Source organism: Crinia signifera, chromosome 2 (assembly GCF_055691185.1).
Source record: "Crinia signifera chromosome 2, ASM5569118v1, whole genome shotgun sequence".
Lineage (NCBI taxonomy): Eukaryota > Metazoa > Chordata > Amphibia > Anura > Myobatrachidae > Crinia > Crinia signifera.
The window spans coordinates 286,083,069-286,100,206 of NC_139218.1; the positions used below are offsets into that span (position 1 = coordinate 286,083,069).

Sequence of the window (17,138 nt, forward strand, 5' to 3'; positions counted from 1 at the left end):
GACAATCTTAATCAAATGTAAATGTGTTTTTTATGTTGTCTCTGTGGTGTGTTATTGAATTATGGAAACAGAGCTATGCCAATATTGTGTTTATAGATAGGCTTTTCAGTGTTGTGCTGGGCATACAACATCCAATTATCTGGCTAATCATGTTGGTTGGTTGGAATTAAAATCTGTTAAAGGTCAAAGCAGGGCTGGACTTGCTCACAAGGGCATAGTTGGCAACTCCCGGTGGACCGCCCTTCCTGGGGCCCCACCTCCTAAACTAAGCATCAGGTTCCAGACTGTGCACTTGAACTATACATATGTGTACCTTACACTGCATTGTGGATCTTAGTACATATCATGCATGCACTATCTGTATTTACAAAATATATTTATCATGGTACCCAGACCAGGCACTTTCTAGTGGTTAGCTAAGGCTCTGTGGCAGGTGGCCAAACCCCATCTGTTGACTGGCCACACCACACCAATGTATCTTAACTACAGGTTTTGTCCCTTTTCCAGTGTTTGGGAGCAAATGATCATTTGCTCCCATACATTTCCATGTTCTCATTCCAACCAGCCAGATAGTAATTGTATAATGTATGCAAAGCTTTTAGAAGTGTAATATTTATATATAATTTATTTGCTCTTTTTATTTCTTTCAGGTGTTTCTCCAGATTCTGGGTGTTATCGCCGTTGCAGTTGCTGTCATTCCATGGATTTTAATTCCTTTGCTTCCTCTCGTGATAATTTTTTTTTTCCTAAGGAGGTATTTTCTGGAAACATCTCGTGATATTAAACGCCTTGAATCAACAAGTAAGTATTGAACAAGAAGTATTTCAGCAAAGCAATGTATAACTAATAAGAGAAAATGTTGTTATAATGACTAAACACATGTTAAGCTATAAATATTTCACTTTACAGCTGTTCTTATCTACGGCTCATAATAAATTCCTATGGAAATTTTTAGTTTGACAGCGGAATTGTATGGTTTTAAAATATAGCAACTGTAATAATTTAGTCGCTTTTTTTTTATTCAATCATTTAGATTTTTTTGCAGTCGTACAAGCAAAAAAATATATATATAACCATCTAAGGTAGACATATTAAGACATAAGCGATATGCAATAACCTAGAAATCCACTGCTGAATTGGCTATGCATGTGCAGAGCTTGCAACAGAAATTTTGGGGCCCAGTACAGTGATATCTCTGGGCCACCCTTGAGCAGCAGATTTATATTACATTGCATATTGAATGTGTTTGTTTTTTTTATTAAAAAAATCCCAGACTTAATATTCACTATGCAATGTCAAATGGAGGGAGGGGCAGCATTGTGGGTTGTGTGGGTTGGTGCTTCACGTGATGTCACTAAATTCATTAATACGGGTAGCTGGACAGGTGGTCAAGTCCAGCAAGTACCTTTATAAACCATTATAAGCCATTTCTAGATGCTCCACTGCCATGCTTACATCTCCTGAACCATGGGGCACCTCCCAACATAAGGGCACGATAAGGATGTCCCCATTGACCCCCCACCCCATTCGCCATAACTGTGCATGTGTCAGACTCAACAGCTTCATCAGCTATATTAGGCAGAGTTAAGTTATGATCATCATCGTTGATGTCACTATATAAGTGATGCATTGGCCAGCCATAGTTAGATTTTTTTTATAGATGACAAGTGTTGTGTTTATTGTGAATGTTCAGTAGCGCTCATTTTGTAAAGAGTATCACACACTGCACATTGAAGGGTGTGTGGTGAACAGCACAATTGGCGTTTAGCAGCTACAGGTTTTCCAATTTACCAACTTTCAACTTGTACCGTTATAAATGGGCCATCTGTGATGATTGTAACAATGAATTTATCAAGAACTTATCACATTTAAAAATGTAAAGACATTTCTATTCATGTCATTGATCCATGACCAGACCTGAAGTCCAGAAATCGAGCCGACGTGCAGTATTTCATGCCCTACCATACACTAGGGCATGGTGGGAGAATAAAATAGTGTGCCGTGCATAGCGAGGCACCGTGCTCGAAGCATAGCGAGCGCGGCGGGGGATGCCGTGCACTTTAAAGTCCATGTCGATAGTGTCGACTTCCGGGTAAAAAAAAAACAGAAAACCTCATGTCGAACTTTTGACTGTCGACCTTGCCCATGTCGACCTAATGCTTGTGTCGACTTAATGACTCATGTCGACCTAGACCCATGTCAACCTTGTCTCATGTCGACCTAAGACCATGTCAATAAAAAAAGTAGTAAAAAAGCATCAGGCGCAATCAATTAGCAGCATTCCAATTAGGGTGTGTTGCTCCCCTATATTCAAATGGATAAAGAAAAATTGTGAAGAACAGCACTTCTGCTATACTTAGAATATGAATACATGGCTAGGTTATATAAAATGGATAATTTTAATATAATATCACAATATAAAAAAATGGCATGCATTAATAATAATGAGCCATATATTTTCTATTGGGTCTCAATGATTTGTATACTGCACCTCCAAATGATCAATCAAGGGTATACTCTGAATAAGTGTCCCAGTCCCGGTCAAATGTCCAGCAAATGGAAATGGGTCCAGGCAGATTTTATATCCATATTGGAAAACTCGTAAATGTTTAAGCAAGGGGTCCACAAGCTGGAAAAGTGGAAGCCAATCCCTCGCGGAGTTGACTGACAGTACCTGGAAGCATTCCTTTTAATTATTGCGGTCCATGTAATGGATAATGGTTAGGAGTCCAGTTAAATAGGCTCAAAGGTGGAAAGGCTCAATGTGTTTCAACTTGAAAGCACCCACATCTTCATCAGGATCAAAAAAGTAGAATGAATCACTAGTGTCCTGGGGCTGGTATAAATAGAAACATAGAAACATAGAATTTGACGGCAGATAAGAACCATTTGGCCCATCTAGTCTGCCCCTTTTTTACCCTTCAGGTAAACTCAACCCTTTTTAATCCTTATTTCTTTGTAAGGATATTCATATGCCTATCCCAAGCATGTTTAAATTGTTCTACTGTCTTAGCCTCTGAGTGGATTACAAAAACAATTACAGGTGTACAGGTGCCATGTACAATTTTCCCCAATAGTAAACAAATCGCAAGCACAAAAGACATATAAACATTTTACTTATTTCTTATTTCAAATCATATTTGGAATAATAGTTTTTCACAAGGAACCATAAATAAATGTATATCAAAGTTTTGTATATAGTTTTGTATATAACACTTGGAAACTTGGTGATGGTCACATGACCGAAATAGATCACGTGGCCACCCGATCTTTCATGATTCACAAACAGCTAATAAAATAAGTGGTATAATATACCCATTTAGGGGATCATAAGCTTAGTATCCAAGTCGGATATCATGTTTAATCCTAATACATCAGGCGCCGGTCTCTGTCAGACTCGCTGGTCTCTGCCAGTCTCGCCGCCTGCGGCGGAAGTGAGCTGTATTGGTTGGCGGAAGTGACAGAGACCGGAGTCCTAGCTGGCCATGGTTGGTAGAAGTGTATCTGCCACCATATTTTGGAAACGGTAATCTTTCACAGGCCTGGACGGATATAACAACATCAGCACTGGTTGGCGGAAGTGTCCTAATCTGCATGTATGGTTGGCATTTAGTAGTTCTCTAGCAATATCCAGAATGGAACCCATATTTAAGTACAAATGGGACCAATTCAGTAACACACATGGATAAATATCACAAGAACATACATATATGTATTATTCTATGTATATTCTGCCAATAATAATAATAATAAAAATATATAAATCTAAATTAATAATACTGATAATAATAAGAAGACAAACTGATAATGGATGATAAATAAGATCAATTCATTGCGTAAATAAATAAAAAAGTATTAATAATATATCATTGATCATAATCCTAACAAAAATACCCATAAAAATGATTAATACAAATTCTATAATTATACACTCTAGTCACTTGAATATACTATATAGATAAAGAGTATATGTGTGGACATAAATCTGTATATCCACACATAGGCTCCCCAACCACTCATGGTATTAGATTATATTGTTTAATTCGACTGATTCGTTGAGGCCATCTGGATAGAGGGTATTGAGTTTGAACATCCAGTAAATATCTTGTTTACATAATTGTTTACATCGGTCCCCCCCCCCCCTCTAAACATTGTTAACATTTGTTCCAATCCTACTACTGTGAGACTTTCTGGGTTATAATTATGGTATTGGAGAAAATGTAGAGAATCACTATGGGTGTGTAGTTAGTTAATTAATTATATTACGGCGGTTTTCCATAAATCTAGTTTTAAGGGAAAGATTTATTCGCCCCACATATCGTTTTCCGCATCCACAGGATAACCAATAAACAACGTATGTAGAATCACAATTGATAAAAGAAGTAATCTGATAATTCTCTGTATCTCCTGTTATTTTTTGTGTACGTCTTGAACAGTGTGTACACATCATACATCTATTTTTACCACATCTATAAAACCCAGGGGGGGGGGTCTGCTAATCAACCATGATGTTTCTGATTCTGTGGTTGTTGTATCAATCGTTTTTCTATTTTTCCGATAAATGGTAGAGGTTTGGTAGGGAGATGGTCTTTTGTAGGTCTACACTTACAGAATTGGGAAGAAGTCTGTAGTCTCTGCCTTGGGTGTTAATTGAGTGTTAGTTGATGTATTTTCTGTAGATCAGGCGATGGTAGCATTGGTCTAATGTTGACTCTGTCTCTAATCTTTATTTTGTCTATCAGTCTTTTACTTCCAGTTATTGTTTTTGCTGTAATGCCTTTTTCATTTTGCAGGTGTATTCCCTTTTAATAGTGCTCTGCTTGCTCTTAAAAGGTGTGTCACTAAATTGTACTTACTTTCAGGATTTATCAAAACTTTTCATTATTTTATTACTCTACTTCTTTATATAGTTTTTTAAATCTATTTTTAATTTCATCAATTTATACATTAATCACCCATAACATTAAATGATAACATTACTATTGTGTAGGTCCACCTTGTTTCACCAAAACTACTCTGGCCAATGAAGGCATTGACTACAAAAGTGTCCTGTTGCATCTGGCACCAAGGTGTAAGCAAAAGCTCCATTGAGTCGCGAAGTGGGGCCTCCATGGCTCAAATTGAGATCATCCATTTGCTAGATCACAATTTGCTTGTTTTAAAACCTAGAACCTCAAGAAGGAACTTAAAAATATGTATCCATTGTATCTTGGGTAAAGCGTCATTGATAAAGTGAAACTACAAAGGTTGTTTATCCTTCTTTGCAGCTCGAAGTCCAGTGTTTTCACACCTATCATCCTCCCTTCAGGGACTTTGGACAATCCGTGCCTTTAAGGCTGAGGAGCGTTTTCAAAATTTATTTGATGCACAGCAAGATCTCCATTCAGGTATGTGTAACTGTTACTGTTATTCTATGAGCATTGCAAAAACAAGGTCACCATCAGTAGACACAATTGCTGGCCTACAAACATATATGAGGAGTAGTATCTGGGAGGGTTACAGTATTAAAGATTATATGGTCTTTTGTGCATTTGCTGCAAACTGTCGTCAACCTGGTTTAACTGTCATGGAAGCCATGGATTTTAAAGCAGTGGAATAGGCATCACTTTGATAATTAGAAAATTAAAGAACTAAAAATGTACTGTATGTATCTATCTGTGTGTGTGTGTGTGTGTGTGTGTGTGTGTGTGTATATATATATATATATATATATATATATATATATATATATATATATATATATATACAGTGGTCGAAGTGGAAATTTTGAAGTGGGGGTATGGAAAAGTAAAGAGTGAATATAGTGCGCACCTTCGGACACCCCCCTGTCCATCAACGTCCCCTGCCAGACTGCCCCGTTGTACAGGGGTATTACAAAAGCACAATATGCGCTGCTGAGTGATCAGAGAGCATCCTGAGGGGGAAAAAAAAGGTTTTTTTTTTATCTTCAGATTAAAGTGGTGGTATGGCATACCCCCGTATACCGCCCCACTTCGACCACTGTATATATATATATATATATATATATATATATATATATATATATATATATATATATATATATATATATACACATATATTTTTTTATTTTACCCATAACATAATAACTTTTGCGTTTTTTGACTTCACACGATTCACATAAAGAGGCTTGTGAAGATTTGGATGCTTTTTTGCACAATAAATGGTGCAGATATTTGATCCTTATTTCTTTTTCTATTTCCTAAGATTTCAATATGCCTATCCCAAGCATGTTTAAATTGCTCTATTGTATTTGCCTCCAGCACCTCTGATGGGAGGCTATTCCACTTATCCACTACCCTTTCTTTGAAGTAATTTTCCCTCAAATTTCCCCTGAATCTCCCTCTAGTTTCAGTGCATGTCCTCGTGTTCTGTTGCTCCTCTTTCTGTGAAGCATGTCTGCCACCTGTACCTTGTTAAAACCCTTGATACAGTTTATTTGAAAGTTTCTATCATGTTCCCCATTTCTCTTCTCTGCTCTAAACTATACATATTAAGGTCCTTTATTCTTTCCGGTAAGTTTTGTGATGTAGACCACCGTTTTAGTTGACTAATGTCATTGCCTTCCCCATTTTAAAAGATGGAATAGGATATGCTTTTGTGTTTGGACCGATAGCAAATATAATTTTAGTAAAGCTTAAAGACTGCATCAGCCACGCTATTAATAGTAATAGTATCAATGGGAGGAATCTAGATGCACTAAGCCAATCAGATGCTGATGCTGTTCATCATCATTGGTTTCTGTTTTTTTTTTTTTCTAGCATGCTTTTTCGAGCGGTTTTGGTTGTGGCTTGGTATGTGTGTAACTCTGTTAATATAGTAAAAGAAAGGGAAAAGTAAAGTCTCCAAACTACTTTATTTTATGCCATTTTTAATTAAATTGATTGTATTGTTTTTATACTGTATGTGTCTTTAAAAAAAAAAACTTTATATTAAACTTATAATTTTTTATTTTTTTAGAGGCTTGGTTTTTGTTTCTGACCACATCCCGTTGGCTTGCAGTACGTCTGGATGCCATATGTGCCCTTTTTGTAATAGCCATTGCCTTTGGTTCCTTAATTCTGTCAAAAAGTAAGTTGTGATTAGTGGTACCTGATGTTACATTGATGTGTAATTCTGAAGATTGTATATATATATATATATATATATATATATATATATATATATATATATATAATGTGTGCGTGTCTAATGCTGTGACTCTCCAAAACACTGCCATCTGCTGGCAGAGAGTGAAACTACATCTCTTTCTCACACATGCACAAACACAGAAGAAAGCAGACTAGCTTTCAAAGCTTTTGCTTTGAGCAGGCTTACTAGTGTCCTATCTATCTGTCTGTCTGTCTATCTATCTGTCATAACATAGTACAGATGATGAACCCCCCGAGGAGTTAATTTACCACACAGTGCTCCGGGTCTTGGTGACAAATGTTGTCCATTTAATTAGAAAGTTGGACACTGGAGCTATTAACTCGATAATGAAATCCTAATGACCAGACATCGGTTGTCGCTTCCAACTACGGTACCTCTCTATCGCTTTGGCACACTGCTTTCAGTTGCAGTTTATGTAAAAGCCGTCAGTTGACTCAATTACCCTGGGGACATTATTGCAGGATTCTCCTTTACATATCAGGTGACAGTGATGATAATTAAGGGCCGTACATATCAATATACAGTACCCACAAAGAGGAGTATTCAATGTTTTTTGAGAGTCTGGCTCACCGCTCACTGTTCTGTGTCCCTGTGATCTCGCTGAAGTGCTCGGCACTTTTTCTTATCTCCTCATTTCTGACTTCCTCAGTATTAAACTTGTGGCCAGCTCGCCGGCCCCTTTTGCGAACTTAGCATAATTATGCGATTTCAAATGGGAGAGCTGTAACTGGAGACATCTGTTTTCTCCTGCTCTCCACGTGAGCTGGGCAGACTGGGATATTCCTGAGCAGGGTGTTCATCTCAGCAGCGTTTTCCTCGCATTTGTGGACTTTTATTTTTTTACAAAGGTTTAGAAAGGTTAATGTTTTGTTCAGTATTTATTTTACAACAAATGGCTGTGTGACTATTTTAATTGGGTTTGTGCAGACGGTTGTATTTTGTTCTGTTTGGCCTTTATCCTTGTGTTGTGCTTTTAGCATTGTTTCTTTGCCCTGTGCTTTTATTTAATTTATTTTATAATTGTTAGCGTGTTTAAAAGCCTGTTTGGGGGTTAGGTGAGGAAGAAGAGAGGAAGCATGGGAAATTACTAGGAGCATTCCAAAATGATTTCTTATTGGTTACCATTAAAATAACTTATTAAATTCCAAATAAATTAATATAGAAGTACAGCATTATGGCATTTGCAATACATACATTAGAGTACATTTTTTTTTAATTTATAAGCCATAAAAAAACAAAAAAATAACAACTTTAACAAAGATAACCTTACAGTTCACCTAAAAAAGATGCCGAGGGAAAAATGGAGAACATCTCTCTAAAAAAAGAAACCAGCAGGACTCGCAATTTGTGCATTGAATACACTTTTTGAGAGAGACTCTAAAATCCCCATTGAACAGACATTGCGAACACCGGGGAGAAGTGCAGGGTGAACTGAGTTAGCTTCGCAAAATATTTTTGGAGAAGCAACAGAGCTGAATACAGGGAAGCACAAAATAGGAGAGAAAAGTTCACTACTCTCCAAAAAACATGCACACCCACCGTTATTTACGGCGACACAGTAGCATTGAATACATGCCAAAGTGAGTACTGTCATATGCGATCACTGTGGATATTTATCTGAGTTAATTGGCTATGATACATCTGTTGGAGCAAGGAAACCACAACGACTGATTTATGTGCTGGCAACTGAGGTCACATAACAATTTCCATATCGAGTTAATAACTTCAGCGTCCAACTTTTTATTGAAATTGATATTTATTATGTTAACATTTATGATACCTTAATCTGTAGTAATTATTCCTAACATGGGCTCATCCTGAACCACCAGGTCCTTTACTAGATGGCGTATTTATAACGGATGCAATATGCATGGTGCACATGGGCCCCTAAGTGCCAGGGGAACCACTCAGCACACGCTGCACCCATTTTTTTTAATACCCTCCAGAGTCCAGTGACGGCAGCAGCAGTGCTGTGGAAATCACCTCAAAGATGACTGCTGCACCATTTTTCCAGAGATCTGCACATTCACATAGAACTGAGCACCACTACTTCCGGCAGACAGGTGGTGCCCAGTACAGTGGAGGCTGCACTCTATCCTCCTCCTTTCTTAAACCTCCCCTGCTTCTCAAGCCACTTTTTCATATCCATGCTGTTCAGTGGCAACATCATTAGCCGGTTTTCCATATACAGGCCGTTCAGTGACCAGATCACTAGCCATTTTTGCATATTTTTGAGCCTACCCCTTATTCGTTTTTATTGGAGTAGGTGACAGCCAATATATGTTCTCTGTTTTCAATTATGTTTTAAATATATATTATGTCAATTTCACTCAAAATCAATGTTTCCAGTGTACGGTTAAGATCCCCAAGAAAATGAGGGGAGAAGGGTCAACAAGGCTGTTCTCCACAATGACCTACAGTATTTATCTGATCTCTATTACAATTTTTACACCTTTGCAGAATAATCTTTTGCTATTAATACTATTCTATTTTGAATTTTAATGATTCATTTTGGTATTGTAGATTAGGCTTAAAGCTGCCCATACACGCTGCTTTGTGGACGTGCTTTCCGTGCTGTACTAGCACGGATCGCATTGCATTGCTTGTGCATCCGTTGTGCATGCAATGTGATGAAACCTAAGTACAAAAAGTATGTGCAAGCACATACTTTTTGTACTTAGGTTTCATCACATTGCATCGCATTGCATGCACAACGGATGCACACAGAGCAGCGTGTATGGGCTGCTTAAGCTATTTTTTGGGGGTGTAAAATGTTCCACATTAGCAGCTGTGACTCCCCCTTATTAGAGCACTGACATTTCCTTATTATGCATTTGGTTATTGTAAAAAGAAAGATGGCTCCTTGGTGGAGAGGAATTAAATGCCTTTCTTTATTTACAGTTAAAAAGTACAATATACAATATAGCTACTATCAGTGTAGTCATTGTTCATTAATATATGTAAAATTAGCATTTATGTTAAAGAATACCTATGCCCACTTTATGCATTCATTCATTCATTCATTCAGTCTTTCTGCTGCAAAGATTAAAAGAAATACAATTTTAACTATTAAGTTTCATCTGTTTTAAATGTATTTCTATTTACAAAATACAAGTCAATTCTGAATTCATAATAGTTTATAGGCACGTATACATCAATCCATGGGTCTAAGGAAGGATGGAGACGGAGCAGGAGAATAGTTGTCCATAATGATATAAGGATTAACTGGAGATATGTAGCTCATAAATGTATACTATTTTGTTTCTATAGGCCTTGATGCAGGGCAGGTTGGTTTAGCATTGTCTTATGCCATTACAATCATGGGATCGTTCCAATGGGGTGTGAGACAAAGTGCCGAAGTTGAAAATTTGGTAAGTAAAGAATTCTACAATCTTAGTTTTATCAAGTCCCCCATCATGATTTTAGGGGTATAGTCTAAATCAGGACTGCATCCACCTTCCTTGTATTTGAAAGCTATGTGGCAGTGAATGGATAACATATGGTGGTACAAGGGTGTAGGGTTACCCAAGGGGAATGGTTGCACTATTCAGTGTTAGACATGTGAGAGGGAAGGGCTGGACCCCCTCCAAAGTGGACAATGCTCCTTGTCCTGATCCTCACACTTGATGGCAGTTATGGTTTATGATATTTGACACTAGCATCTGTAAAACTGCTTGGGAGCCTTTCTACCCTCCTCATTGTCACAACCAAGTGAAGATGGTCTTCTAGACATCATGAAATCTCTACAAACTCGGATAAGTAAGCAGTGCAGGGGACCCCTTCGCCACGGAGCCTTGCCCACAGCTCTTGACAAAATAAAACATTGCCTCAGAAAATTACCTTCACAATGGGGAAAACCGCAATGCAATAAGTGAAGTGGTTTTGTAGTTTTCACACAGAAATGTATAAGATGTATAGCTATGCCAATTTAAACATTTGTTACAGATCACCAAATGCTGTACAGTTGAATACTTCTTTGCATTGTAACACTGTAATGTCTATGTCTGAATGTGTTCCACACTTCCTGGAAAACTGAGAAAATCAGAGCCAGGGTGTGTAGCACTGGTGCTTCTGTGGGAAGATTTGGGCAAGACAAGACAATAGTCCCTTTCCAGAGACTATTACATAAAAGCACTTGTGCTGCGAGCTCCAGTGTAATGACTGAAAGTCATGGTATGACAACTTTGTCATTTCAATTGTCCCATTATAGTGGTGAGGGATACCTAAAGGTGCCCATACACGGTGCGTTTTTACTGTGCAATGTACGATCCAGCGGGAATCCCATCGGTCCAAATCGCATCGCACGCAAATTGCATGCGATGCGATATAGCACAAACCGCATGTGATAATCGTAGCATGTATAGGCACCTTAAGACCTTTTGACCACTATTTAAAAATATAAAAAATAGTTATAGAACAATATTAAAATAAGGTTAAAAGTCCCGAAACCCCCATTAACCAGCCTATTAAATATAAAGGAAAATACATTTTTATTCTTTCTTTATCTGCGTGGATCAACTTTTAAACAGATTCCTTTCTTTGTTCTTGACACGCTAATAAAATTTTGTATTCCTTCTGGATCTGCAGTAATCCTTTGGTGAATGAGCAGAAGTCAAGGAAACATGATCCTCCTGGTCACCCATGTCCAGGCGGATCATGTCTGCTCAGTAGAAGCAGTGTTCCACTCTGGCCGCTTGTGATTGCCTGGCTGAAGGGGAATAGTGTGGATTCCCTGTTCCACATCAGTAGAGAAGAATTGAATCTCTATTAATGTGTTCTTAAAAAAAACATGGTGTTTTAGGAAACAGTGGAAATCTCATGGAATGAATGGACTATTAAAATAACTAAAAGTAGCCTAATGGCTTGTGTAAATGCCTTTGTTAACTGCTAGTCTGTATATATGCCACTAATTGGTATTTACACAATATGCTTCTGTAAAGATGAATAGACTTTTTTAAGTCTCATGTTATGCTTTGAATGTACTGAAAGGGAGCAGCCACTATAGAAAAATGATGCTGTTATGAAACCACTTGCAGATAATTATTATTGGAAATTGGTATGGATGAATTTAATGGGGTTTATGTCATATTGCACAATGAAATAGTGGGTAAGAAGGATGAAGGGGAAGACAGACAACACCTCTTTCTTTAAGGAACTCTTTGGGGGGGGAGGGGGGTACAGTAGGTTTAGCAAACGTGGCAGATTTTCAGATGGATATTAACAAAACATATATGTATAGGCAAAACCAGTCTGCTTGCTTATAAGGTTACCAAAAAAGCAAAAGAAACATATACAGTATCTCTTCACTTAACTAAAAATATGCGCATTGCACAAGTTCTCATCCACACTAATTACCCTCACTAATTAATGGTTACAGGACTTTATTGAGCGGTATACACTGTGAAATGCCCTCCCACACACAAGACTTTAATCAAGCTTACAAACTTTGAAGTTTTCCCTAAAATCTGGCCTCTTAAGGCAAGCTTATCAAATTCTAGACCCAACCACATAACCTCCATAGAATACACTACCCTCTTACCTCCTATGTTTCTCTGCACTCACACACTGCTTACCCTTGCTAAAAATTTATGTTTGACTTGATCACAACCTTTTACCTTTGCAGTCTGACTCTATTGTTTTGTACCCAATTGTATGGTGCAATGGAATATACAATATCTTCATTTTTCTAACTGACGGTATATTCATGTTCAGTCCAACTCTATCCTAATTCTAATAAATGCCTCAATATACGTCATGTTTTTGTAGATGATCTCTGTAGAAAGAGTTATGGAATACACCCAACTTGAAAAAGAGGCAGAGTGGGAGTCTAAAAAGCGCCCACCCCCTGACTGGCCTAGTAAAGGCATGATTGCATTTGAAAATGTCAACTTTGCTTACAGCTTGGATGGGCCGCTGGTATTACGGCATTTAACTGCTTTAATCCGACCTAAGGAAAAGGTATGTTTGTTAATAATTAACAGTGAAAATATTACTAATGTTATAAGACTGACTTTCAAAAAAAGCAGCTACGGTAGCACTTGAATGTCTGATCACCTTTTCTTTTTGTCCTTGATTACAATGTATGGTGATAACTCTAATATAAGTTGCCCAACTTTCACCCATCTACACTGTTTTGTGTGTGACTTGGACTTGTATAAATGGCCCATAGCGTTTATCTAGTTACAGTATAAAACATAGCCAGAAATGACCAATGATTAATTGCAACCAATCATTTCAGTGTTCATTACTTTATTGATACTGTTAAATGCTTATTTCATACTTTGCAGTATAAAGTCTTTTTATACTGTATCTGTAAGATATGTACTGTTGATCACTCCGGCATTACAGCAAGGAGGAATGTGGTGGGAAGAGGAATGGGGCGAGAAAGAGACGATTTAAAGAAGAGTGGAAAGTTTGAAGGTGAAAAGAGAGATAGGCTAAGAGATCTTCATACACACCCCATTTTTTATACAGATGTAGCCCCTCTCATTCAGTGCGTGCGTCTCATGCGCATGCGCGTCCCAGTCTATCGATGATGGCGCAGTGGGGCCCTGCTTGTCTCCGCTTCGGGGAGACAGGTTGGGGGGGAGTGTCGGGGAGGTGTGGGGGACCGTCGGCAATGGTGGAGAAGCCGGGGGGAGCTCCGTTGCCACGGGGCGCGCAAGCGTCTCATGCACGCCCCCACCTGGCGGGAGCTGGCAATAGTTTTGCCAGCCCCCGGCAGGATGAGACCTGCTCCATCTGTACATTGTTTATACTCTCAACTCTGAGAATGACAAGTCCAAAACTGGTAAACTATAGATATAGATTGTAATACATGAATGTTAGCTGGTATGCCAGCTACAAGAAGATGTAACATGCATCAAATTGCCCTCTATAGTATGCAGTCAGTGTATATTATTTCATTTGAGGAACTGGATCCAGCTATATGGGGTTATTCTGAGCTGATCGCTGTTGTGTGAATTCACAAAATGATTGATTATCGAACGACTGCACATGCATATGGATTATAGCACGCATGTGAGGCCAAACAGCGACAAAAGTTAGCAATTCATTTTTTCGCAATTTCCTCCCACTTAGACTAACAGGAAGCCACCACTTGTTGGTGGTAACTGGCATTTTCTGGAGTGTCTGGAAAAACGCAGGCATGCCCAACCATTTTCAGGGAGGGTGTAATATCTGCTCCGGCCTAGATCAGAGAGGTTTTTCACTTTTTATGGGTGGTGACTATCTGATCGCAAGGCTCTGCATACTGCAAGGTCTGAGGTCCGTAGTTCCAGTTAAAGGGTCTACCAGCTCATTATGAATGGTTATCTCTATATTGTATCTTGTTAAGGTAAATAAATGGGGTATAATAGCTGTAACTTCTGCAGTATATCTAAAAAACACTTTCAGACGCAACCAGTGTCATAGGAGAAATGTACTTAATTGGAGATTTGTTTGCATTTGTCAAGCTATTGAGAACATTTGTTTGTATTCTGAAGCTCTTTGGGGCAGATTCAATTAGCTGCGCTTTACCCAGGGGAATAGACCACGTGACTCAGTCCACAGAAGCTGAATCTGACCTTTAGTCAGAGTCTGACTTTTAGCCCTGATTAATGTCCCTGACTGTATTATAGGTTGGGATAGTTGGAAGAACTGGAGCAGGAAAGAGTTCCCTTATTGCCGCTCTATTTCGTCTTGCTGAACCTGAAGGAAAAATTTGGATTGATAGGCTTTTGACTTCTGAACTTGGTCTTCATGATTTACGGAAGAAAATGTCCATTATTCCCCAGGTAAATTTTATCTCTGTGAAAACAAAGTGGTTATCCAGTATTGCAGACACCTTTGTCTGAAGGCAGACATTTTGTAAGTTATAAACAATATTTATAGGAATTCAAATTATCAATTTAATACGTATCAGTGGTTGAGGTATATAGCCATGGAGATCCTTCATGATGCATTGTCATGAATACTGATTCTGGCCATTAAATGGTTATCTCCATTATGTTTTAGCAACACATTTACAAAATTAGTTGAGAAAATTGTAACTATAAAGGATCTATTTATGAGGTCCTGCCAACCTATTTCCATTGACAAAAATGGCTGTTTTTGCCTTAGGGCAGGCATGTCCAAACTATGGCCCACCAGCTGTTGTGAAACTACACATCCCAGCATGCCTTGCCATAGTTTTAACATTCCCTAATAGCAAAACTGTGGCAAGGCATGCTGGGATGTGTAGTTCCACAACAGCTGGAGGGCCATAGTTTGGACATGCCTGCTTTAGGGTCTTTGCCTATGTCTATGTCCATCCAGTTAATAGCAATCTAGCTCTGATTGTGCTCTCCTGAATGATGTTTATTTTAAACAAATACAATTGACAGTACAAAGAAGAAGACATTGGTTCAATCCATGGTTTACAAAATCTATGGTGGTGTAGGTTTTTCATATTTTTTTATTATTGTTATATAGTCTATTATTCAGTGCAAAGCTGTAGTTTGGGAGAACCGAATGTGTAATCATGAAGATCCAGGTGTTTGGATCTTCATGATTACACATCCGGTTCTCCCATTTGATTTTCGATGGTACACGGATTTCTGAGTTGAAAGTACCCTTATCTTAACTTCAAAAGTAGAGAATCTCTTCAGGCAGTTTCTGGTTTTATTTAAATCAATTATTTTGTTGATCAGCGACATATCTATCTTTTGTACAGCCTACTATTTGGGAATTCAGTTTCCACTATTTTCAAATTGTACCAATCAAGAAGTGCAAATTTTATCTTGCCATACTCAATCTTTCCAATGCCCCTGATGAAGTCACTTCGTTGAAGAAACGCGTTGGGCCTGCATCTTCATTGGAAAGATCAAAAAAATTCCCGTTAAATCAGTCATTTTTTATTGTGATTGTTCTATCATATGTCATATAGCCTCCAGAGGCAATATTTTATTACATTTTGCTTTTTTTTTTAATTGTGTATTCTTCTATAGAGCACTCTGAGCTTTCCTTTATCTTTATCGATTTCTCGCATGGAGCCCCGATACAAATGTTTGTGTAGGCGGCACTCTGCTTCACTGAGAAATTATTTTGTCCGAGTGCCGCCTACACAAACCTTTTATATATACATATATATATATACACACATACACAAAGAGAACGGGTGCTTCAAAATGCAGATTAAACTTTTTAAAATAGTAATTTATTCGCAAGTATCCCAAACACGGGTATTAAAACGATGTTACCAAGACTGGCAGCAATGATCAACCGAAAATGGCCACTATATATCATCTCCCAAAGATTCATAAGTACCAGACTGCTCCCCCAGGCTGCCCGATAGTATCGGTTATAGATTTTCTTACGTCAAAGTGTCCGAATTTGTTGATTTACATTTGAATAAGTATGTACCCAAATTGAAATCTTATGTAAAAAACTCAATGTCTGTGTTACAAATGACAGAGGAATTACAATGGATGTTAGGTTTCAATTGGGCTACAGTTGATATTAATTCTTTGTACACGTCAATCCCCCATAGGAAGGGGTTGGAATGTATTTCCTCTGTACTGTATTGAGATGATTCCCTTTCAAAAGAGACAGCTGATTTTATTGTAGAATGTCTAAGATTTGTACTACAACATAATTACTTTATGTTTCTTGGACAGTTCTACATTCAAGCGTACAGGACGGCGATGGGCACGATTTGTGTTCCAGGGTTCGCCAACTTGTACCTTGGAGAGTGGGAACAAGAACATATTTATGCAAATAACCCTTTTTCAGTATATCTGACATTGTTTAAACGTTATATAGATGACGTAATAATCATCTGGTCAGGTTCTGAAGTTCAGTTTTTGGAATTTGTAAATTATATACATACAGTATGAATGAATATAATCTAAGTTTCACTTATAAATTTAATACTACCAGCATAGACTTTCAAGATTTAACGCTGACAGCAAAAGAACATCAGGGACTGGTAGAAACTTGCACGTTCTTTA

The 17,138-nt window shown here is 38.0% G+C and overlaps 1 protein-coding gene across 1 annotated transcript in view; it reads left to right on the forward strand.

Moving 5' to 3' along the window:
• The window catches only part of ABCC4 (ATP binding cassette subfamily C member 4 (PEL blood group)), a 256,979-nt gene that overhangs the window by 171,376 nt on the left and 68,465 nt on the right, over positions 1-17,138 (forward strand). Inside the window, exons 21-26 of the mRNA XM_083168791.1 lie at positions 651-801; positions 5,268-5,387; positions 6,979-7,089; positions 10,441-10,541; positions 12,937-13,128; positions 14,790-14,945. Coding sequence (XP_083024917.1) covers positions 651-801; positions 5,268-5,387; positions 6,979-7,089; positions 10,441-10,541; positions 12,937-13,128; positions 14,790-14,945 — 831 coding nt within the window. The remainder of the gene's footprint in view (positions 1-650; positions 802-5,267; positions 5,388-6,978; positions 7,090-10,440; positions 10,542-12,936; positions 13,129-14,789; positions 14,946-17,138) is intronic.